The following is a 25,983-nucleotide window of genomic DNA, read 5'->3' as shown; positions in this document are numbered from 1 at the left end:
AAATCTTGTGCTGCAAACTGCACAGACGCTACCAAGCACTGAATGTCTCCAGTGCAGCTGGGGATGTGCTTGTTGTTACCTCAGGGAAACACGCACGGAGAATCGGAGGATAGCTTTGAAAGTCGTGTTAGTAAATGCTCCAAGTTATCGATTTAGATATGCTAATCGTTCCCTCGTAGGTTTTCGGAGCCCCTCAGACAGCCCGATGCACCCATCTGAGCCCCACTGTCCTGTCAGACTGCCAGCAGGCACAAAAGATGCTAAGCCTTCCGTCTAATACCCAGCCAGAGGAGCGAGGTCCGCTCTGCTTGAACCCACTGCTTTACATTCCATTACTGGCATGGCCTATATACAGCGGGAGCACAAACACTCACACACACAGGGCTGGGGCTACGTTAAATGATATATTGATGATGGAATCAATGATGAAGGATGCAGGACAGATGGAGGTTGTCTCATCTTCAGAGGCTGGGGTGTCTTCTTGTCTAACTGAGATTAAAAAAGAGGAAAGTGTCTGTAAGCAGATGTTCAAAGGGACCAGGGGCTTCTTTTAAAACATGAATCATTTTAAAGACCCATGGGCCAGATCTGGCCCTTGGCAACATTTTATCTGGCCCCCAAGATAACATTTAAATTTGATTAGATCTGGCCCTCCAGTTTGGGACAGACAGTTTCTGCTGCTTCCTTTTTTGCTTAAAAAACTGAGCTTATATAGTGAAGTCTTCTCATGACAGAGACTTTGAAGCCAAGAAAGTTAAGTTTTGATTTCTCTGTAATCTTTGATTTCTGATGTGGAAAAAGCAGCCAAGAGCATCAAATTGAACAAATCAAACTTGTCTGCTTTAATGTATTAATGTCTTTTTCTGTATTTTCTTCTTGTTTCAAAGTTAAATGTTAGTAGCTGTTTAAATAGAGGGGGAAAAGGCATATGAAAGAAATACTAATGATGTCTTTTTAAGTTTGATCTATATTTCTTTGTTCATTGAAGTATGTTTGCTCTAAATTGGAAAAAGGTATTTGATTTTTCTATATGACTGATTTGACATGTTAGATCTAAACCCAAAGTTAATGTTGATGGAGATTGGCCCTTGGCTTGGACCAAGTTTTTGTGTTACTCAGTTTGACACCCCTGGGTTAAATCAATAGTTCACATTTTTAGAAGTAGAGTTCCCTGGGAAGCTTATGAACAGTTAAAGTCTTACCTGTTGTAGATGCATCTCTTTGACCAGCATCAGTTTGGAGAAATGGAGTTTATTTCTGACAGACTGATGAGCTAACGGCTAGTTACAGCAGGACCAAGACCGAAAATCTCTAAAGTGTTGTAAGAATTCATGCAAACACTAGTTTATAAATCTTTACACCTCCATTTGTTTCACATTACACTTTTTTCAGAAATATTATAAAAACTCAGATCAGAAGTGCACCAGACTGCATTAGTCAATGCTACAGCTAGCTGTTGCTGCCACTATTTGTGCTTGCAAATAATCACAATTAAATAAATAACCATAATTTCCAAAACTGATGGTGGTGCAAAGGTTCATAGAATACTGTGTACATGATCTAAAATATTTTAGAAGTTCAGTCAGTTAAATAATCCAGTTTATTATCATCATCATTATTATTATTAGTTGTTTGTTGTTTTCTTTTCACCCTCACCAGTTTGCTTTCTTATGAATTTTTTCTAAAATTTATTCATAATCAGTTTCCTTTTGGCATTTTGTTTGGAGTTACTATGAGCTGTTTCAGACACCCTGTGTGGATAAAGTGGACAAAGAGGAAAGAACACCAAACAAACTCCGACTAGAAGAAGAGGAGGTTTGTTTCTGCTAAAACTGGAACAAACAAAAGGCTTGTCTTTTAATTGAAGACTGTTGTTTTGGATTTTAATTATTTTTTTATTGATGGAAAACCAGAGCTGAGAGCGGAGCTATGTTGAAAGATGCCCACTTGGAATAAACAGAAGATTTTGTTGTTACAAAACAGGCCACCCAAATGTCTCCTCATTTAAATTTGCTCTTATTTGCTTATGCCCTATATTCTGTAGATATCAAAAACATACATCCAGATACTTTCTTCAGTTAAAATTAAACATTTAGTCTTCCTGATAATGCTCATGATTGGTTTCCAGTAGCAGAAAAACATTGTTAGAAAAATGTCAGTCATCTTGTTTATTCAATGCAAAGATGTGACCATTTCTCAGATCCTGAGACTCAAAGGCTGCTGATTCTGGAAGCAATGCACACAATTAACTTACACATTACTGATATGTCGACTAATTTGTTAAAAACTGCGTTCTCGGGCCGCTCAGCCTACTTGACTTGTACCATTAGTGTCTTCTGCTGCAGAAATTTCCTGCACATCTTGCAAAACATCTGGACAGATCAGCTGCTAAAACTAGTGTTTCCTTTTGTAAATTTTACAAACAAAAATGACTCGGGTTGATGTTCAGGGGGCCTGAATCTAGAACCACAGGTTGCAGAACCTGTAGATCAGGGGTGGGCAATCCTGGTCCTCAACGGCCACTATCCTGCATGTTTTCCTTGTTTCTCTGCTCCAACACACCTGATTCGGTGGTTAAATCACCTCTTCATGTTCTGCAGAAGCCTGTTAATCACCCATTGATCCAAATCAGGTGTGTTGGAGCAGAGAAACAAGTAAAACATGCAGGATGGTGACACTCCCACCCCTGCTGTAGATCCTAACTGCACAGCCAGCTGCACATTTTAAGTCATTTAATTTAATCATAAACTCTAAATTATGATGCACAAAACCCTGAGATGTGGCGCAACCAAAGCATTAAAATGAGCAAGAATTGGAAAACACAGACGTTTATTGAATGAAACGCCACCAAAAAGCATTTTCCATTCCATTTATTGGACATGGTTTATAAATACACACACACATATGTTGAAAGTATAAAAAATACAAGATTACAGGATTTTCTAAACATTTTTAGTGAGGTCTCTTATGCTTTGCTTTTGACATGTTATTGAAACTTAAGTAACAAAAATGAAAAAAATGTATTTTTTTTTTATATATATATCTTACATGGTATAATGTTCACTTTCACAAGCCCATTCATCAAGCAAGTTGCTATCATTAATGTCATGTTAAAATGAGATTAGAGCAGAGAAAACAGAAACACATGCAGCCAGCCAACATTTCAGGGCATCTGTACAACACGTCCTCTCAGCCAATCACAAGTGTGAAACTGTTTTATTTCACTTCTTTATTTCTTTATTTTTTTGTGTACGCTTCACGTTTCATTAGACTTTGTCCTATCAACTTTGAGGAAAGTTAATATGACAGGAGGATATCACTAAAAGACAACAAATTGATCAGTCTGATTAACAAATTTACATCTTCCAGATATATTCAGGCAGGTGTCAGTAGAACCATTTATAAATATAGACAGGATATTAGCATTCCAAACATCCAGTATATTCTAGATAACCCATCTTAAAATGGAATCACTTTACTGTCAGGGAAATTGAGCTTTAGGATGCTACAAATACAAAGTCAAGAGATATAATATCTTAAAAAACAGAATGAGGCAAAATGGCTAAAATGTATTAATAAATGTTTTAATTATTATTTTTTTTTGTATCCAATAAGCAAAGGGAGGACTTTGATTTGCTAAAACCAAAAAAAAAGACATCATACATGTAATAAACCTAGTTCACCACAAATACACATCTAACTTTGTTTTTAAGCGTTTTTGCAGCCTAACATAGAGATATTGTGCCAAGTCTGGCTCACTTTGTTCTAAAAACAAGAACTCCTATAGTTTGATTTGTAAATATATCTAAAAAGACAACTCATAAACTTCCACCTTCAGTCAAGTTGCATTATTTGTTGGTATATCACCAAGTTTTGTTTTATTTTTTATTTTTTTATTTTTTGTACTACATCTATTTTACTATTCACAGTGTTTAAAACTGAACAGTACAGGCCAACACCAGCAGTGAGGCTTGTATCTGGCACCATTTTTATTTCCATCTTGGAAATTGTTTTAAGTCCAGTACTACAGTAATTCTGCAGTGCAGAAAAAAAGCTAAAAGTACTGAAATGAGCTTTCCCCCCCCCAGAAGTATGCTATTAGACGGGATTAATTTTCAGTAGAGGGCACAAAAAAATTGTGCCCATTTAATTAGATGTTTCAAGTCGCACAACTGTCTCTTTCTCAGCCATCGCCGCTGTCTTATTACGACAAACGTTTTAATGTTTTGTCGCAGTTTTGACAATTTTCTTTATAGACGTATCACATAATAATATATGTGTCATACTATATATATTAGAAGCTACTCCATCTGCAGGAATGTGGTATTTAACTCATAAAACAACTTTGCATAGAAAGTATTTGCGTAGCTAAGAAAATAATGTTTCATATTTCCTGCATGACATACCATTGAAGTCACATATGAAAATATTCATGTTGTACTCACAGATGTATCATGTAAAAGGTTAAGATTAAAAGAATATTCGGTATTTGCTAATCTGAGATCGTCAAAACACCAGAATGTGAGTTTCTGTAATCCCAACCAAAGGGAATGTCTTGTAACAGTACTTAACCACAAAAGGACTTGTGGTAAAATTAAAGTATTTACTTTAGGACTAAAATAAATTCCTTATATATTGTACCTCTTCTGCACCTGATAAGAAATAGTTTGATAAAGAATAATACTGACCAAGCGGACATGAATGTATATCATTTTGATAACAAAATACTTATCTACAAATGTCTGTAACTGGATCAATATATAAATATGTGCATCAATATATATGTATTTCTATACATATATATATTTATAACAAAAGGTGAACCTAAATAATATCATCAAGGAGATGTGGAGTGCCAACCCAGTCCAACGTCCTGGGCTCTGAGGCAGCCATAATCATGCACATAAACTGTTTACCAGTCCGCTTATCAATTGGATATATAGTCGTGGGCGTGAATCTTCTGTTGTTTTCTACAAATTCACAGAGCTGCTGATACACCTGTGGGTATTCATGGCGTAGGAATACCCCTCGCATTCTTAACTCTCGTTGTATATTGATGAAGCAGATTTCCCTCGCCTTCCGACCTTCCTCTCCCTCCTTGTCAATATCTGCTGTTCCTGGGGGTGGAGTAAGGATTAGCGTTTCCATGTCACTCTCTTTTTTGTGAACCTTTGTTTCTGGGCTAAAGGAAGCCAATGCGACCTTTGCATATTTTCTAACTGTTGGAGCTTGATTTCTCGGTGATGGCCCATCGGGCAGCTGCTCACCCACAGCAATGGATACATTCAAGATGAAACATTCATTTGGGTCATATTCTTTACCAGCTTCCTGCAGCTCCTTACAGTACTCACCCAGGTTGTCCTTGAAGCTTTCAAGCTCTCGGAGGGACAGATATGTAGGAGACATGGGTAAACTATCCAGGCCGTACTGCAGGAAGTTACTTGAGGACGCAGGGTTTGGAAAACCAAGGAAGAGAACCCCCCTACCTCGAGAAAGGTATCCAACCTTGGCAATACGAGAGAAGGATTTGTGGACTTCAACAGTCTCCCGGCAGTGTTTTATGATGTGGCGGCATGTGCTTCCTATTCTTCCATACAAACAGCTTTCTTTATGAATGTCCCAGTCCTCTCTGCGACAGTTTCGAGAACAGTAGTAGGTGTAACAGCTGTGGCAGGATTTAAAATATAGACAGGCATTGAATAAGGTCTCTGTTCTTCGGCATTTGTTGTTAGAGCACATCATTGTGTCATCCTCATCGGGGCTCTGATCTGGAGAGCACTCTTCTGCGGTCTTCATTGCATCACTTGCTCCATCCATTTCTCGAAAAGCATCAGGATTCATTTTGATTGAGGTTGGCTGCTTGTCCAAGGGAGGTGGTTCCTCCGCACCTGTTTTTGAGCTTTTTCTGGACAGAGATACAGCTTCTTCTTCATCAATCAGCTTCTTCAGTTGGTCCAGAATGTCCTCACTTGCCCTTCTGCTGGGAGGTTTGTAGTCAGTCACAAGATCTGCTAAAAGCTCGTCAAGCTGCTCAAGACTTTGCTGAAGCGAAGCATTGTCATGTGTCTTTTCTTTGGTTGAGCTTTCAAAATCATGCAGAGACGTTTCTGGACCCTCAGTGCTTCTGGAATCAAGAATGTCCCAACTTGCTGACCGTCCTTCAACCTTGCTAAGATTCCCTGTCCTAATGTCATTATCAGTGATTGTTATCTCAGGAGTGACAAACCAGAGTTTACTGGTAGTGCTTTTTGATGTCTCTGTTGGGCTTTTGTCAATAAGTGAGTTATCCGATACTGATAAGGCTGCGTAGCGTCTTGGTGAACTAGAAAGGTTGACGACCACTGGTTGTGGTTTATCACCCGTGGCTGTGGAAGGTTTCCTGGAGTCAAGAAGATCATCATAGCTCTGACCTCTCTGTACAGGAAGAGGTTGTTCTCTTTCTACACGCGAGTTGAGGATATTGTCCCAAGACCTTGAGTAAGATTTGGAATCTGTGCCTATTCTTTGAGGTTCAACACATGGACTGGTATACCACGAAGTGAGCGCAGGCTCTTGTCGGACTCTGGTTGGAGTCACTTGAGAAACATAAGAGGCTGGGTTGGTGGAGTAACCAGATGCATCAGAGCCATACCAGTCATCTGTTTGTGGCTGAACGACCCTAGCATGTCTTCGGCCCTCAGTGTAATATGCCCTTGCTGGGACATGGTGTTCTGGTGGCATTGCATACATGTCACTGGAATAATAAAACCTTGGTGGTGCAGTCTGAATTTGATAAGCTCTTGGATCATCACCATAAAATATTCTTGCTGGGGGTGTCCTAATAATGTACGGTCCCGGTTCATTTGCTGCATATGGTCTGGGGTATCCTGTCTGCACAGAGTACCCATAGGACTCCATTTCAGGGTAATAAGGTCTTGTAGCTACAGCATGCACCATTCGAGTCCTTGGATCTTGCACATATTGCACTTTTGGAGTATATGGTTGTCCTGGAGTGTAACGTTCATCATGAAAATAAGAAGTTGGCTGTGGAGGAGCAGTAGTAACATATCTTCCTGGGTCATCTGCATAAAAGAACTTGGTTGGCACATTAGGACTGGAGTGAGCTCGGGGTTCCCTACCATAATAGTCACCTGAAGAAGTCATTCTTTGTAAAGGATGCTCCGCGTGTTGTAGGTAACTATTTGGCACGCTGCGAGAATATTGATAAGCTTGCCTACTTTCTGCACCCATTGAATCAGTGGGGGTTGGAGTCCTAGAGTAGGAGAAATGACGTGGCACAGTCAGACTCCTCCCCCCACTGTGTTGTCTCTGCCAGGGTATGTCCACTGGTGTCGTAGTCTGTTTACGTCCTGAATGGTGTGATGCATCAGGCTTAATGTCTACTCGACACCTAACATGAGGGCTAGTCGCTGGTTTCTCCAGACTTCCATCTTTAAACTTATCTGAAGCATAGTGTGGAGAATATCTGCTGCTATCATCAATTTGAGGCTGCAACTTAATAGGATGTACTTCATGCATATGAGCCCTTGATGCTGCATAGGATGGCTCCCTACGCGGTGATACTTCAGGTCTCCAGCGAGAGTCTCTTGAAGCCCTTTGGGAGTCTCTTCCTTTCCTTCCTGAAGACGATGGTCCTTCAAAAGACACCGGAGTGAGGCTGGTCTGGACCCGAGAGGCACTTTTTGACCTGGTCCTTCTTTTATGCTCAGGGACAACTACTTCACTGGCCATATCTGCAGCCACTGATTGTGGAGTTAACCTATGGCTGAAAATGTCAGGGGCAGAAAAGCGATATCTCTGCTGACGGCCCAAGGCATTCCAGGCAACTTCTGGGTTGGCTGCCTGCCTGTCAGCCTTCCTGTATGGGGACTCCATGAAGTATTTGCGTGATTTGGGGTACTCCAATGACTTGTAGTCAAAAGTTCGGCAGTGCCTCTTACTGACTTTGCTCTTACTGTCCTCCAGTGTGTTGTAATTTAGAGAATCACATTGTTTGGACAGGTGCAAGGACTTGTAGTGGGAAGAAATGGGAATCACTTTTATATCTTGACGCACAGTTGATACCAGTATGTCAGGTGGGTCTGTACGTGTCATCTTAAAGGGATTCCTTTATTTTTCTCCATCAAGTTGCTTTAATGCTGATGTTGCCTAGAGAAGAAAACAAATTGTTTCAGTCAGTGATAGTTGTCTGAACAATATTTTCTTTAACCAACTAGGAATATTAAGACATATTCTTCTGTGAGTAAAATAGTTTGAACTGAAATTTGGCAACAGTGAGAAGCAAAATAATTTGGAATTTTGTAAATTAAGAGTAGGTTTAAAAATAAAATTGTTTTTGTAAAAAAAATAGTTACCAAAGTAAAAATTTTCTTAAATGTAAAAATGGTCCAAACAAACATGAAACCAAAAATTGGCATTGTGGGTAACCTGCAGCTGAAAAAAAAAAACTTAATCAGTGTATCCAAAAATAGAAAGAAAGACTTGATTTATGTAATGTCACAATGCTTTTTCAGACAGTAAAATCAGGCTGTCAGCTATCAACCAGGCTACGGCAAAGAAACCCAACAGTGAATACGATCTACAGTTTCTTGTGATGTTCAAGTACACAGCATTCATATTTTCACATCCGTCTTATTTCCAAATGCATTGAGAACTCCTTTTTTTTTGATGACTCAGAAGAAAGACGTCATAATTTTCCACTGTATCTCTTTGTAAGGCATTCATTTGAAGGCTAAATTAGGTTCTTTTAGAGTTTTGACTTCATGCTGCCTTCAGTGGGATCAAAAAAGTGCCCAAATATAAACACAAAAACTACAATCTGTGATAAAGTGTCATCCATGTCTAGTTATTCTAACACATATTTCACAATGAGAACCACAGTGAAAGTCGGTAACCTGTGGAATGAGGGACTACTGTAAAAGAGCTGATGAAAAAATGCTTTTGAAAGAGGTCACACTTTGTTTTCACCACAGAGACAGTTTTACCATAGTTGGCTCGTCTGACTAGAAGCAAACAGATATAAATATTCAGTCTTTTTTTATACTTGATGCCTCGTGATTAGGTTTGTGGGCAGCTGGAGCTTTTCTCAGCTGACATTCTGCTAGAGGCAGGGTAGAAATCTGTCTGGTCTATTCACTCGGGTAACACATGCAGTATATAGTCAACCAAGAGTCAACAGTTAACCTAACATGCATGTTAATGAATGTTTTATGTCAATTCAGGTAGAAATCAGTGTGAGAGACCACCTGCAAATGCTGTGCAAAAAGTGCACTTAAGGCAATGCAAAATTACTTATAAAGGAATAGTTATTTTGTGCGATAAATAGTTTATTTTGCGAAACGTGAAGCATGCATGTGTTTATAAATGCCAACAGAAACTTCTACTGAGCAGAAGCTATCAGTGAAATTCATTCCTCTCCTGTCATCCTTCCTCTTTGTTCATCGTTTTATCTCAGCAAAAACACTAAGATTCACTGAATAGAAAAGCAGACCTTTTTTTTGCTCCTTTTACAGTAAAGATACCATACAAGACTGAAAACAGCTTTTACAGAAAACACATGCAGGAAAAGCACAGATTTGTGCCTTCAGCAGGCATCTGTAAATGAACCCTTTCACATCGGCTGTGTCCTATAAAGCACTTATCACATTTATACAGAGACTCATTCTATACATTTAACACTTCTCTTTTGACCCTCTCTGTCTGGTGAAACAAGATTATTTTTTTCAATTTAAAGAGGTATTATACAAACAAACTGGATCAGAATAGAATCAATTGAATCACATTCACACATTGATTTGCACATTAGGGGAAAAGTCCAGTTCAGTGTCTTGCTCAGTGATTGTTTGACACATGTCGAGGAGTGGATCCCTGACCTTCATAGTAAAGGAACAACCATCAGCCAATTGAAATGTCAAATTTATGAAAATGGAAATTTGCTAAACCACAACAATCCAGTTCACTTTGTCTTATTTATGTTGTTCCATTTCTTAGAGTGCTACACAAAATAGGATCCTCTGACGTAATGTTTCCCAACTCTGTTAACTCTGAAAACTAAGTACTAATCCCCACCTTTCCATTCAATTCAATTTAAACATTATTCTAAGTGTTTCATTCCAAAATGAGGATCAGTCAAAATGTCTAAAAATGTTCAGATGTTATCCCCAAATAGACACTATTTATAGCTTCAAGGACAAACACAAATAATTATTTTATTCAAATTCTAGGGCCATTTTGTTACATAGAAATATTAAAACACCATGTGGCTTAGGGATTTGTTTCAAGCTGAATAATAACACACAGAGAGAGAAACTTTAAACTCCAGACTTCGGTGGGATTCAGTTTTTGGTAAGTTAGTGATGGTGATAAAGTAAGATTCTCATGCTCTTCTAATCAGTTCTAGTCTTAAAGGGGTTCAGTCGTCAGTCACAGCAGAGATTTAGGAAATCTTTGCTGCTACAGGCAACCTAATTTTAAATCATACAAACACTAAACTAACCAGACATGCCAGATGGTTTGTTGCACAGAACCATATGGGAGGTTTCCTTAGAAACCATTTGGAGATGGCACTTTCAAACCTGTCAACTGTGGCTGCTACACTGTTTAATCTGACACCAATTTACAAGTTGTTACGACGCCAGACTGAGAGTTTCATTTTAATTGTCTGTGTGTTTGTGTGTGTGTTTGTCTGCTATACTTCAAGACTTCAAGTCACTGAGCAAAGTGTTGTAGGAACCAAAGGAACTTAAAGTTTTTATGTCTCTTCTGCTTTTAAGGATGGTTTAGTCATAATGAATGATATTAATCAATATGAATGTGACTTTCTAACTTGGTTGAAAATAGATTTCTTTAGTCTATAATTATTTCTTAACAGTTGTACATCCAAAGGGGCTCTTATAATTGCATTGGGACCAGTTCCCAGTCTTTATATCCATTTGAGATCATTAACCTTTGTTGTTGTTGTTGTTTGATTTTGTATTGACTCTATTGTAGTCCCTTTATAACTACGCCTATCAAGTCATTTTTAGCTCCTGCTTCAGAGTAGGCACTTTCTTAGCCAAATTAGGACTCTTGGGCGATATAAGGGGATGTGACTGGTCCATACCTAAACATAAATTGATTGGCTGAACAAGCTGAACGCTCTCCCAGCACCAAGATTACTAAAACTACATTCACATTGCTAAAGTAGAAGCTACTTAACCTAAAAGTGTGCTTCTTCTTTGAACATGTGCAGCACAAAGTAAGCCAATCTGTATTTTGAGTCTTGCCATCCATAAACCCTTCTTTTGAATGTTTGGAGGGCTTTTTCAAACACAGCTTTAAAAATTACACCAAAGATCCGCAACATATAACTCCAGTTACAAAGTCCTCCATTATTGTCGCTGTTGTCGTTCTTGATTGGCATGTGCATTGGCCGAATATTGCTCATTCACAGTATTCCCCCTGATGGTGCAAAAGCAAACACGTTGATTCTTATGACAACTCTATGTGCTTCATTTACCTCAGATGCTGGAAATCTGATCTGGGAATGATGTCAAACCAAACTTCACTGTGTTCCAGCTGCAAGTTAGAAAAACTACAGGATTTTCTAATCGTTGTGTTCAGTAATCAGGCTAACTACCATTATAAAAACAAGTCAATAACAATCATTTGTTTTCTGCATTTTGTGTATTCAAACATTGTAGCAACATGTGGACGTGTGTGTGAAATATGGGGATACAAACTGAATTTTGACCCCAGTTGATGCTGTTGACTTGGAACTTGAAAATCCAGACGTCCGAGTACAAATAGGATGCATCGTTTCAGTCATTATAACCTTCAGAGACTCTTGGGAACCTAGTTTGACATGTTTGTAACCTCACATATACACCTTACATACCACATTAACTTTGTCTCAAGTTACTGTAAAATGTTCCTCGTTTTTGTGTTGAGCATGCTTCATGATCTTACTGCAGAGGTTTACAAGAACTTGAACAAATTTCAAGAGAATGTGCCATCCATGAACTTAGAATTGGACACCGCCCTCTGAAATTTAAGAGCAGTGACAGGTATGCTCAAATACCGATTCACACAAACTTCACAATAAGCAAAATAGGAAAATAAACTTCATTTGAACAAGAAAACCCATTAACAGAATCATGACAACCCAGCCCTGATGCTCCTTTGTGCCAACAAGTGAGGTACTAACAGAGACGAAATGGTTGATGTGTGAAAAGATAAGTTGGTTTAGTGGCTAAAAGCTGTGATGTAGTGATGACATACGGTCTGTGCAAGCACCCGACTATGAGATTTAAAAGCCTAAACAACAATAAAGAAATTCATTACAGAGAAGAAGCTCAATGATGACACAGAAACTTTGCATGTAGTTAAAAAAGTAGGTTAACCACAAATAGAATCCCTAAACTAAGTTAATTTGCCATGCTTTGAAAGACGAGGGGAGACATTTATCACATATTTTATGTGTAGCGCTCTATGTTAACGCAACTAAGTTTCGCTTCACGCCCCTTTTGGTTCCACAACACTCGTGTTATTTCTGAAAGCTAACATCTATATAAAACGTGGCCGGCTCGATCGACGATTTACGAATGGTTACAGACAGCTCAAAGATAAATTGGTCTTTGCGGCCATTTCGTGAAACTATTTTGTGAAAGTGCCTCATCATAATTACAATAACCAAAGAAGTTCTTCATTAACTGACTGAAACAACTTTACATATAGCCTCTAACACGATGTTGTTATGCAGCCATCACAATTTGACCTTGTCCTATAAAAGCAGCCTGTTCTTCAGAGCATGTGGACCAGGCATCAACTTCGACACACATATATGTCATTTCATACAAGATGTCATAAGGGGAGGGTCATGATGTATTAAGGACTAGGCTGTGATTGAATCGCTGTTCAAGGAGATGGTATAATGGACATCACTTCTTCAATAGAGCTGTAGTAGCCTTCCGGTCAGTGAGCACAGTGAGCACTGTTTTTCACCATGCATTGTGGGTAATACGCTGCACCAATGGAATGAAACACCCGAGAAAAAGTCTGACTCCCCAGGCAGAACTAATTCCTCCTCCCTAGATCTCCCCTCCCCCAACATCAGCATGCAACTCAACACACTGACTCCCCAGTGTAATACTGATCCATTTACACTGATGCATTCATCACTGTCTTGCATGATGGGATCCTACTCTTTTTTAATGACCTTTTGCATGTGGACTCTGTATTTAGATTCCTTCTTTAGAACCCAACAGCCGAAGGTAAAATAATCCAAATTGAAATATTAAATGAACGAACCTCTGAATGTGCTATATGAGGAAGTTGGTTGGTGAATAAGTTGTTTAGTCTTGCATTTACGCTCACAAACTCAGCATGGGACAACTCACTGAGCACAGAATTAAAGCGTTTGCACACAAAGTCCTCGCATTCCTTGAAGGAATGCATATCACCCGCCGCCTTTTTTATGCCAGAGTGTCAAATAAAGATCATCTTATGGCCAAACCTTGTAAAAAAAAAAACGTGTTCTGCGCAATCTCACAAATTAGTGCAAGATTTTGGGAGATATCTTAGCACTCAGAGCATGTGTTGAGGATGAGTCTCAACTACTACCACATCAAACTTTAGCTCAGTATCTGTAAACTGGACTAAATTAGAGCCATTTTTGTGCTCCTGTACTTGTAACTGAACATAATTCAAACACATGATTGGGACATTTATGCCACCATAAAAATAAAAAAAAAAGTTTATTTAAACTACAACACGTGCTACAACACGTACCATGCAGCAGGTTGTCATTACTTAACAGGCACACAATTATTACGACACAACAGCTGAGTCACTTCTGAATACTGTTTATAGTTTGCTCCCATGAGCTGATTTTAAAAAACGTTTCAACTCAGTTTGTTTTGCCATCAAAGTCTTGTGCAACTCTCTAACTTATGTGTATTTAGCAACTTTATGTTTGCATCCCTGGATTGCTTTAAATGCACATCACAATTTTTGTGCTATAATGTAACATGGTGTACAACACATGTCGTGTGTCATTGTCCCAGTCAAAAGAAAGGCCGTAATTCATGCTAGTATTGACCTGTATGATAAATCAGGCAGCAAGCCCTGCTTTGTTGGTGCCTAATGACCAAAGCTCTGCAAATAAAGGTGCTGTTAGTAGAGGGTCAAATAATTGGGCCTTTCAGGCCTGAGAGGATAATGAAATTGTGTTATTCAGGTCCCCTGAACATTGAGTCATTGATGTTACGGAAAAGCAAAAGGCGGGCAATAATCTTCTTATCTGTGTCTGTGAGCGTGTGTTTGTGTGACTGTCTGTTAGCAAAATATCTCATGAACCAGTGGATGAATTTTAATGAAGCTTGCAGACAATAATCATTGGTCGTGCATCTACTACTGGTTAACTTTTGGAGTCAACCCAATTTAACATAACAGCCCCAGCCAAATGATCTTGGAAAGCACAATAATTAGTAGAACTCAATCATTTTTACAGATATTGTCCTAGAATGGGGCTTGGTAGTCACTGAGACTGATTCCCAACACATATTATGAATGCTACAGATTGTTCACTAGCCTTGTTTAAAATTTGACCATTAATTAATAAAGTCAACACTGTCTGTCTGTTAACAAAATAGCTCATGGACCACTGGATGTATTTTGAGGAAACCTTCAGGAATTAATTATTGAATGTGCATCTATAAGTGATTAACTTCAGGAGTCAACCCAATTCAAGATGCCTGCCACAGTCTACTGACCTTAGGAAACACAAATATGGCCATAATTCAGTAAATTCAACAAATATTGTGCTAAGAATTTGGGTGTTTGAAGCTGAATCTAATTAACAACATACACTCTACATGTTAAACAACATATTTGCTTAAAACTTTGGCAATAACTGTTGGCATCAACTCTTAAAGGCTTTTTAGGTTTTGCAGAGCAAAGGTCTTCCTCTGAGTTTAACAATAAACTATCAATATTTGTGATACTATTAAGAAAGTATAACTGCACTGTGTGTATAATGAACAGATGTAGTTTAAATCAGATTTGTGTTTTAGGACATGTTATCCATCACTTTTCTGTACCTGCTGTGTCATGTTTAGAGTTGGGAAGGCCTGGTGGATACTTCCTGGACAAGTCGGCAGTGCATATCAGGGTTCACACACAGATGAACAACCATACATACTCACACCTAAGGTTAATTTAGGTTCACCAGCTGCCCTGACACGCATGTTTTTGGGTTTAGGAAACTGGATTAACCAGAGAAAACTCATGTACGTAGAGGCAGATCATACAAAGTCCCACATACAAAGCTCTCTGCTGCTTCCACACCAACATTTAGCTCAATATGTGTAAAACTGATTGAGTTATAACCATTTTAGCACCAATCCTGTTGAGCCCAACATGTAATGAGTTGTAGACGTACACCCAAAGGTTAATTTCAAAGAGTTTCATTAAAATCCATCAAGTCATTCATGAGATATTTTGCAAACATGTCAGACAATCACACACGCGTTTGGCCACCTTTCATGGCAGTGGTCATAAAAAAAGCACCATGACATAATAAATATGTGACGAGGTTGGGGAAATACCAGACATATGAGTGATTGAACTGCAGCACTGTAAATACAGCTGTTATATGCAGCTAAGAGATGGTCACAGATTAGCCTTAGACCAAGTTCAGACTCGACATTGACATGTGTTCTGGCTGATTTAGTACCTATGACATACATGATATGGGAGAAACAAAAGAGCAAGGACTAAGGGTCCTTGCTCTTTTAACGCTCAAGACCCCAAAACCCACCACAATAAAACACAGTGTGCTGCAGCTGTCATCTGTTCTCTACACAACTAACACCAGCGCTCTGTTTAATTAAGTGAATGTAATGCGACATAACGCTGCTCAGACTGTTGCTCTGTGATTTGATGCAGCACATTTTTTACAATACTATGGCCACAGCCAGTTCAATCGGCTTCTAATCATTTTGAAACTAAAGAAAACCTCACCACGGAATATCCTGGTAATCCACTACTTGTTAAAAAAATCCCAGCAAAATGGATATTTTTTGGCCCTTACCAATTCTAAAAGTTGACATCGTCAAAGGCTCATCGAAAGCGTTCACTGTATTTAGCGCTACCCTGATGCAATCAGCTCACCCAGAGAGCTGTTATTGCCAGGTCTGAATGGGGTCTAGGTTGCAGCGAGGCGTCAGTGCGGAACGAAGGCATATCAGGCCGAGCCTAATGTGTTGGGATGAAAAGGGCTGATGGCTCCCTCCGTGGAATGAGTGCTGTGGGACACAGTAGCTAAAGTTGTTTGTAATTGTGAGGGAGCCCAAAGGTATAAGAGCGCACAAGCAATACTGATTAGAAGCTTTAAATTATTTAAACTATTACTGCGAACACTAACATGTGGATGCAAAGTGTGCCTGGACTCCACAAGACCCCCGTGGTTCCTGGCTCTCAGCGGTATCCTTTAGAGTAATATCTCACTGGGCTACGACTGTTGCAAAACTGTATTCTTGGCCATGCACATTATTTCATTGCCCACATCATACCCATCTCAATCCGGTCGATCCGCCCTGGCAGCCGACGCCACATTTATAAATTTTATTTTTCTGGAGTACACTTTTTTTTTTTTTTAACGGAGGTTTTGTCCTTAGCATACCGTCACTTTTCATAGTGTTCCACCACTGTTTTATAAACCTGCGCGTACGCAGTGTCACCAGCTGTAAGCTACAACCGATTCACATATACTACATTAGCCGCAGGACATCGACTGGAAACGAGAAGTCACGACCCACTCTGCACTGCTTCTGATTGGTTCAAACTAAGGTGACTAGTTGATGCAGGACTCATGCAGACCAGTGACTGGTTAAATGTTAGGCACAAGGAGCGAATCAGAGGCACGGCTAGGCGTGCACCAGGAATTCTCTGACATGCTATATAACGCATTATATTATACAATAATAACTACTGTAGCAGTTATTCTTACTAAATGTCATTTTTGAGAATGTTGTTTTAGAAGCCTGGAAAACAACAAAAAGAAGAAAAGAAAATGTACTCGTTTGGCTAGCTGTTAGCCTAGCCTGGATGAAGACTTTTGCCTCTTTCTCCGCACCCCGTGCTCTATGACTGATGTCACGGCTGATAAGGTGCTAACTATTGATAACTATTAGACAGAACATGTCTTCAGTGTTGACTGGACTTCCCCTCTAAAGCTCCACATTAAAGTGCAGACTCTGGTTCCAAAACTACAACATGGCAGCTCCTGCAAACAGGGTCCTGCTGGCTTCAATGCTCAGCAATGAGAGAAGACGGGAACATTTGGTCTAGCTTTATAATATACAATCCCAAATGTGAAATACTCAGGACGTTGTATAAAATGTAAAGATAATATTAAAAACCAGAATGCATCGTTTGGCAAATCTCATAAACCCCTATTGTATTCACAATGGAATATAGTAAACATATCAAACGTTTAAAGTAAGAACATCTAACATACTTTTGGAAAAAATAAGATATTTTTGAATTTGATGGCAGCAGCACATCTCAATAAAATTATTTCCCTGTGAAGCATCCCCTCTTCTGTTAACAACAGTCTGTAACCATCTACAACTGAGGAGAGCAGCTGCTGCAGGTTTCAGAGGAGAATATTGTCCCATTCTTGTCTGATGGATTTTTAATTTCATGATTTGTTAAATGTTTTGAATCGGTGAGAGGTCTGGACTGCAGGCAGGTCAGTTCAGCACCTGGACTCTTCAACTACAGAGCCATGCTGTCGGTATGGATACAGTTTGTGGTTTAGCATCGTCTTGCTGAAATCTGCAAGGCCTTCCCTAAAAAACATGTCATCTTGATGGGAGCAGATGTTGTTCTAAAACCTGTAGATACCTTTCTGCACTGATGGGGCCTTTCCAGATGTTGATGCCAATGCCATATGGACTAATGCACCTCCATACCATCAGAGAGGTAGGTTTTTGAACTGTGTGCTGGATGGTCCCTCTCCTCTTTAGTACAGAGGACGCAGCAGTTGTGGTTTCTAAAACGAACTTCAGATTTTGATCTGTCTGACCACAGAACAGTTCTCCTCTTTGCTTCAGTCTGTTTTAGATGAGTTTTGTCCAGAGAAGAGGGTGGAGTTTCTGGATGGTTCACATCTGGCTTCTTCTTTGTCTGATAGAGCTTTAAGCGCGGCATAAGTGGACAGCATGGTGAACTGTGTTTACATGAAGTGTTCCTGAGTCCATGCAGTGATGTCCAGAACAGAATCAGACCTGATTTTAATGCAGCGGCCCCTGAGGGCCCCAAGACCACAAACATCCAGTTCTGACTTTCAGCCTAATCCTCTGAGCTCAGAGATTTCTACAGATTATAAAAATCTTTTGATGATATTCTGAATTGTAGATGATGGGATATTCAGTCTTTCCAATGTTTTGTTGAGGAACATTAATCTGAAATCGTTCCAATATTTTTAGACACGATTTCTCACAGACTGGTGACCCTCTGCCCATCTTTACTTCTAGGAGATCTGGCTTCTCTAAAATGCTCTTTTCATACCCAGTCCTCTTACTGACCTGTTGCCAATTATCCTAACTAACTGCTAATTGCTCCTCCAGCTGCTTCTTATTCATACCTCTTACTTTTACAGTCTTGTGTTGCCCATGGTCCACCTTCTTTTTAGATGTGTTGGTGCCATAAAACTCTAAATCACCTCATTTCCATAAACATTTCCTGTGTTCCACGGTGAATAAAATATGGGTTTGTGAGATCTGCACATCAAAGCACTCTGTTTTTACTTACATTTTACACAACAACCCAACTATCTCAGATCGGGGCTTGTATGTGGATGGACATTGCTGGCATTTTTCCTTTTTTTTTTTTTTTTTTCTTCTTTACTTCAAGCACCCTATTCTTAATCTGAGCAGGTGGATCAGTAACCAAAATCTAGAAAACAATTAGCAAGAAAATGAATTAAAAGAATATGATAACAAAATATGAAACAAACTGATTGAACTATAGCGATTGATGGATCCAGGATTGGATTTCAAAAGAATGTGTGTCTGTGTGTGTGTGTGTGTGTGTGAGGGTGTGTGTGTCAGACTACCTGCTCACATCTTGTGGCCTCTGGACAAACTGCAACATCTCCCTCATCAGTTCTCTGCCTTTTTACAGGAAAGAAACTAAAACGAAACCACAGCCTGGGAGCAACAGAGTGGATGCTGAGGGGGGGTCGCATCTGACGGCTCTGACTAAGTTGCCTGTCGGGGCGCAGCGGATCGTCGCAGCGAGGCGCTGAGCTAGCAAACACTGCGCATTGTGAGTGCTGCATGAAGGGCTGCTGCCCGGAGCCACGGTCCTGACGGGGAGGATGAGGAGGACGGTGACGGTGATGTCAGCGTCGGAGCGCGGCAGCCCTACACGCGGACACGCGCCGCGCCGCTCGATTCTAACGCCTCCATGCGCAAAGATGATCGCGGACAGGCGCGATGGACGCTGCTCGGCACATGACGGTACCCGCGGCGAATAAAGAGAGGGGACCGCGATCAATCAGAGACACCTCCTTATGTTGGGAAAAAAAAAAGGAAAACGTCTTACCGCATCAGTCCGGACTCCCAGCCTGAGCTCATCCATTTTTTTTTTTTAATCTCAGGGATGCTCAGGATCCGAGGCAGCGCGATGGTGTTTTCCCAATGACGACATCTGACATGTGCAGAGGGGGAAAGCTGCAATATGCGCCTTATTGGTCAGACTCCGTGGATCCTTCTCTCCTCCTCCTCCTCCTCCTCCTCCTCCTCTGTCTCTAACAGAGTAGCAGTGTATGTGGACTGTCCTGCTGGCATTCTGTCCTTCTACAGAGTCTCCTCTGACTCACTGATCCACCTCCACACCTTCAACACCACATTCACTCAAACTCTTTATCCTGGATACACAGTCTGCTCTGGTTNCTCCTCCTCCTCCTCCTCCTCCCCCCCGGTCGGACGACGCCAGCAGGATTTCTGCGCATCGCCGCCGCGCAGCTCCGCTCTGCACCTCGCCTCGTCTCCCTGTCGTTTCACCTCCATTCCGGCCGCAGCGCTGACAGCTCGCGCTTCAGCCCTCCACAGTCACTTACTTATGACGGTTCTTCGGTCGCGCGTGCGCGTCCCCGAGGCAGACTCCACCTGCAACAAGCAGCACCGCACGCGCCGCTCAGGAGGGCTCCCTTGTCCGTTTATTGACACCTCTTCCCCCCCAGCCAAAGGACTTTGGTTACTGCAGCCGTCGCTTTATAACCATGTCGCCTTTTTATGACTTCACGTCATGAAGCTGGAACCAGAATAGATAAACAGTTAAAGGCCTGGCATTCCTTAAAGGGATGCTTATCGCCCGCCGCATTTCATGCCAGAGTTTAGACTGATTTGGTCTCGTGTTGAGAAATGACGGAGCTGTAGCCATTTTGATCAAACCGTGAAATTAAGGTTATGCACAATCTCGTGCAATCTCGCGAGATGTCACGCTGCAGCTTATACTGTGCTCATATATATTCAGTATATATGATATATTTTATGATATATCTTTTCCCGTCCTTGTTTAGAAAAATTGCAGTTGCAATGGTTCAACAATTTGATCAAATTTTTAAAATATATATTTAAAAAGCCAGTGTTCAGCTTCAAAAAAGTAGTTTGTGCCTTTATTTAATAATTAATAAATGAAGTCACTTTATTTGTCTCTGTTTCATGCATTCTTTTAAATATTACTGTTTTTCAGCACTTTGTTTCAGCTGTGGCTGGTGTTAAAGCGCTTCATAAATAAAGATGATGATGATGATGTTCATGGTGATTCAATATATTTCTCACAAAGTACACAGTACAATGTTTGCTTTGTGAAATGAAATGTTGCAAACTACAAGCAGTTATAATTAACAGATGTATATTTATATTTTTAAAAAGCCTTTTAAGCATTCAGCCAGATGGTAAAATTTAAATACGGATTGGGTGGATGGGAAAGGGGTTTGTCCAACATGAAATACTATCAAAAGGTATAACTAGGATAAAATACAAACTTCTCCCTCTAGATGGGGCTGAACATAAAGGAATGTTACCATGAGGATGTGCTGCCAATCACCCAACACAGCAATTCCTCCTCCTCTGGTGTGTCTTATTTTCCTTCATAGGTTTAGTTTGTAGTATTTTTGTAGTATTTAAATTTATATTTATATTTATATCCCCCCCTCCCCCCCGCATTATGTTATTTACCCTATTCTTCTCTTTTACCCTGTTTCCAGTTGCCATCTTACTACCTTTTCTTTGTTTGTTTTTTTAAGAACTCGCTTTTTTCATGAACTCACATTACATTCATTCATAGTTTTCCAGTTTTTTTTGTTAGTTTCAGTGTAGTGAAATAAAAGATAAGCTTTCTACACTTTCCTCCTTCCGTTATCAGCAAAGTGTTGCGAGCCAAACTACCGATCAGTAATATGATCACAGCAGAGGATGCAGCTGTGTACAGTAAGGGCATGAATTGCTCAGACACTGCCGGCGCCGTCTTCATGCTCCACTACACGTCAGAAGTGACATTAGAGATCGGGGGTCGCGAGTTATGTCACGTCATCTATTATGGATGACATGAAGAAGTGCATCCCTTCTTCAAACAGCAGCAGGCCTAACATAACGCAACACTTCGGTGTGGATGCTGCCTACATAAACCAGGGCTCCACCTCGCTCTCTCTCGCCCTCGTTTGAGAGTGTTGCTTCTCAGTGTTGGGCTGGATCGGGTTACACTCACCTGCAAGAGATACAGCCTCATAAATACCTTGCTTTTCATGAATTATTAGCAAGCTGTGTTGAGCATTTGCTTCGGGTAAAGGCTGCTGCAGGTCAAGCATTAAGTGTGGACGGAACAGCAGAGCCAGGATGGACATCTCTGTTCTGCCCAATAACAACCACCCTGAGAAGTTTCTTCAGCTGGATGTGAGGATGTTGGATACCACACAAGGCATGTACCAGGTCGGAGCGTTCATGTCCAGTCAGAGGCGATGGCAGAATAGGGTTTACTCGCAGGTACGGACCAATCATATGGCAGCCAGTCTGTTGTAAGCTCCTCTGTGTGTTCTGTTTCTCCCCGGCACCACGCATTTCACAAACCTGACAACAGAAGCTTCGATAGGAGGAAGGTTTATGAATTGTTTTTGTTTTTAATAAAATGGAAGCATGGTATTAATCTTTCAGCAGCAATTAGCTGAATCAGATAAAGAACAAGGAAATTCCAAAATATAAAGATGAGTTGGAGCTCAGTAATCAAATTTTCAGCCTTAACTGCATAAACAGACTAATGTTTTTGACACTATTATGTCTTCATTAGAGTCATAATGGACACATAGTTGAAGCAAGTAATTAATCAATCTAAAACTGGTGAAAATTAGACATACAAGAAGTAATATGCCGTATTTTAAACCAATAGAAAAATAATAATGTATCCCCCGCGCCATATTTTTTTTCCTGATGACCTTCGCCACAGTAGAGTCAATGAATTTGTTCAACGCTTCTTTCTAAAGTCCAAAATTTGACTATTTGACAATGGGATCTGGTGTCTCTAATGCCTTGTTTTGGACTATGGAGCTACCAATTATCAAAGCCTGTTTCTCAGCAGGTCTGTCACTAAATGAGGAAAATTGGTTTGAAGGGTGATTGGGTTGGTGGTGAACCAGGGGCTTAGCTTTAACGTGATGCTTACTCTGAATCAGGCACCCAGTCAGCCTGGGCTCCTGGCTGCTTGGGGTTTTCCTGAAAGACAGGGATAAGTGTCTACCCCTGGAGGGTCCATGCTAGCTTAGGCTGCCTACCATAAGACTATGGTAGGCTATTATTCCTGAAGGAAGCAGAGGAATAGCTAAGCATCTGACATGTGGAGCAAGTGAGGATAGAAGAGACCGGGAGCGAATTAGAAGCCATGCTAAGCTAAGCTAAAGCTAGCAAGAGCTAGCAGACCCCAAACACATCAATAAAAGTAGGAAGTGGTAGAAGACAAAAAGTGTCCCAAGCACGGTACAACAGTACAAAACAAGTGATATTATAGGAGGCTGTTATCTCTACAATATCTCACTGTTTCACTTCTGTTGTTGTGAAGTGTTTTGTTGTCATTAGTGACGAGTCCCATCACTGTCGTATGATCAGCACACCTAATGTGCTGGTTTGCAGTCACGTGTCGACAGAGTGAAAATCAAAGGACTGAGCACACATCCTTGAGGGACCCCTGTGCTACATGTCCTGGAGTGTGAGGTCTTACTGCAGGAACATGCTTCCTGTTATCTTTCTGACAGGGAGTCCAACATCCAGTTACAGCTGCTGCTGTGGGACGGTTGTGTTAAAGGCTGATGAAAAGTCAATGAACAAAATCCTGGTATAACTTTTTTTTTTCTTCAGGTGGGATACAATAGTGTGCAGAACATAACATAATTGCATCATCTGTGGATTGGTTGACACAGTGGTAGGAGGAAACTGTAAGAGGTCCAGAAAATGTGGCAGGCTGCCATGACTATTCATAAATAGTGCTAATGCAACAATCCTCTGGAAAGATGTTGCAGATATCCGGCTAACTCTGGAGCCAAGTCTTTCAACCTGCAACCCAGAATATTATCCAGTCCTGCAACTTTGTGTCTCTGCTCAGCATCCTCCTGCCCACCAGGGTGTTTCCTTCCTGTAGTGTGTTATTTAGAGATTCAAACCTGTCATAATTTTTTTCAGACCCTCTGAGAGGAAGACATTAGTGACCTCACTTATTATTATTTTACAGTCTTGTATAGCCTAAATCCCCTGCTTTGAGTCCCAAGAATGACAGAGTTTTTGCCTCGATCTTTTTCTGAGCTCATTTCTTTGCTGACCTTAGAGTTGTTTTGTCCCCTGATCTGAGGGCAGCATCCTTGAATCTTAACCTTCTGTGGGTGCCTTATGCCACCCACAGCTCTTGAGTCGACTAAATAATGAATGTTTGATGACTGTGACATTCCCGATAACAGAGTCAGTGTACTTGTTGATATCAACGTGGAGATTATTCTGTGTGGCAGCCTCTCTGAACACGATCTACTCAGAGTTTGCAAAACAGCTCTCAAGTACCAGAGTTGCATCCTCAGACCAGGCTCTGATGTGCGCTCCTGCAGCCTTTTAATACTGGTCAGCATGTGGGGAAAAGCATAAATGAAATACGATCAGAGTCTCGGAGGGGTGGATGAGGTGTTGCTTTGTAGTTCTCTTTAACATCTGCATACATCAAATCCAATGTGTTAGCTACTCTGGTTGGAAAGGGAAAAACTGGTGGTATTTGAGCACAATAATATTTATCCCTCCTGTGGCCTTTGGGTCAAATTGACCCAAAGTTACAAGGGCTCCTCTACCTCTCTCTCTTTTGAGAGCTGCCTGATTGAAATCTCCAGCAGCCACGATTAAACTGTTAGGAGGAACATTTTAAATCTCAGAGATGGTTATTAGTGTTGCACACCCCTATGTGTCAAATGATTATATAGATGATTGTCTGGAACTAACCTTTTTTATTACCTATTAGTTGGCTCTGGGATGTTCCTGTTTATTTTTGCTGGGCGCCCACCTTCCTTATCTTTTAATTTCGTAAGTAGCTTATTATTTTCATGACACTTATGTTTAACAGCTACACTTGTCTCATATGTATATGTTATTAGTACTTTTATTGTTTAATTTTGGTTGGTGCAAGGATGAATATTCCCATCTGCCATCAGAGTGGCTGGGATAGGGGTCAATATTTGCTAACCATATAGTATTCCAACAATTGTGAACAGTGAATGGTAACAATTGCAAAATTGCGGACCAAATATGAATCACGTACATACTCTGGGCACTCTGGGTTTTACCGGCTTGATGCTTTTCTGTTTCTGTGAAAGTTAGGCAGTTTTTGTTGGTTTGAGACAGAAATGCAGCTATGACGTCAGGTTTTAGTCAAAACAAAAGCACACAACATGACGTGTAACTGCAGCACAAAATACACCTTGCTTTCCAAGAAATGAGCCATTGTTATAACTGTAAACTCAAAAGACGATGAACAAGTATAACTTGTTCAGAGTGGTTACCAGGGAAAAGACTCATCTCAATAAAAAGAACATGCAGCTTCAGTTTACATGTGTTTTTTTTAATAAATCACAAAACCTTTGAAAAATGTCCTTTGGACGTGTTTGACCATAACCGTATGTTTGACCATAATGCACAGCAGCATGGTTGGGGCACAGTGGTGGAGGGATAATGATAGGGGCTTGTTTAGGCTGCTATAGGACCTGGACAACTTGCATTCATTGAGTCAGTCTTGAACTTTTCTGGATCCTTCAGTTGTGATGATCACAGTGCTGCAGTGGCCCAGTTCAAGTCCAAAACTCAGCCTGTGTGGTGAGACTTTAATAGAGCTGTGCAGAAACAAATGTCTAAAAACATCAATAAAACTGAAGCAGCTATGTTTTTCTTCACAATGATATAAAAAAATGGATAAGGTCATACAGAAGACAACAATCCAGTTATTGCTGGTAAATGTGGTTTTACAACAAGGGTGTCCAATCCTGGTCCTCGAGGGCCACCGTCCTGCAGGTTTTCCTTGTTTCTCTGCTCCAATACACCTGATTTGAATCAATGGGTGATTAACAGAAGAGGTGATTTAACCTCTGAATCAGGTGTGTTGGAGCAGGGAAACAAGGAAAACATGCAGGATAGTGGCCCTCGAGAACCATGGTTGCCCACCCCTGATCTACAAGACACTGAAACAGGGATTAGACTCAGTTTTCATTTCTGCATTTTGGGTTACCTTTTTGTAAAAAGTGATTTAAAAAAAATATAGTTTAGAATATCTTTGTTATTTACCTTTTTTGTGTCATTTTAGCTTTTAGATGTAAAAAAGAGCAGTGTCATACATGGAATGAAGGGCTTCTTTTAATCTATTCAAATGTAATATAGGTGAGAAAACACTTTCTTTATGACCAATGGGATCTTTCTTTATGAC

The 25,983-nt window shown here is 40.4% G+C and overlaps 2 protein-coding genes across 2 annotated transcripts in view; one reads left to right on the top strand and one right to left on the bottom strand.

Moving 5' to 3' along the window:
• Nucleotides 1–2,850: 2,850 nt before the first annotated feature.
• ajm1 (apical junction component 1 homolog) lies at nt 2,851–19,746 on the bottom strand. Its single transcript, XM_017434040.3, has 2 exons — nt 19,591–19,746; nt 2,851–8,148 (listed from the first exon to the last, which is right to left on the bottom strand). Exon 2 carries the CDS (start codon nt 8,092–8,094, stop codon nt 4,825–4,827), a length of 3,270 nt encoding a protein of 1,089 aa, XP_017289529.1. The 5' UTR covers nt 8,095–8,148; nt 19,591–19,746; the 3' UTR covers nt 2,851–4,824.
• Nucleotides 19,747–21,887: 2,141 nt separating this feature from the next.
• Nucleotides 21,888–25,983, top strand: part of minar2 (membrane integral NOTCH2 associated receptor 2) — a 5,210-nt gene continuing 1,114 nt past the window's right edge. Inside the window, exon 1 of the mRNA XM_017434016.3 lies at nt 21,888–22,034. Coding sequence (XP_017289505.1) covers nt 21,888–22,034 — 147 coding nt within the window. The remainder of the gene's footprint in view (nt 22,035–25,983) is intronic.

Source organism: Kryptolebias marmoratus, linkage group LG14, assembly GCF_001649575.2.
Source record: "Kryptolebias marmoratus isolate JLee-2015 linkage group LG14, ASM164957v2, whole genome shotgun sequence".
In the NCBI taxonomy this organism is placed as follows: Eukaryota; Metazoa; Chordata; class Actinopteri; order Cyprinodontiformes; family Rivulidae; genus Kryptolebias; species Kryptolebias marmoratus.
The sequence above is the reverse complement of the archived record's forward strand: the minus strand, read 5'-3'. Positions and strand labels throughout refer to the sequence as shown.

Excerpts from the sequence above, each read along its gene's own strand:
- ajm1 (XM_017434040.3), bottom strand. The coding sequence starts at position 8,094 with ATGACACGTACAGACCCACCTGACATACTGGTATCAACTGTGCGTCAA.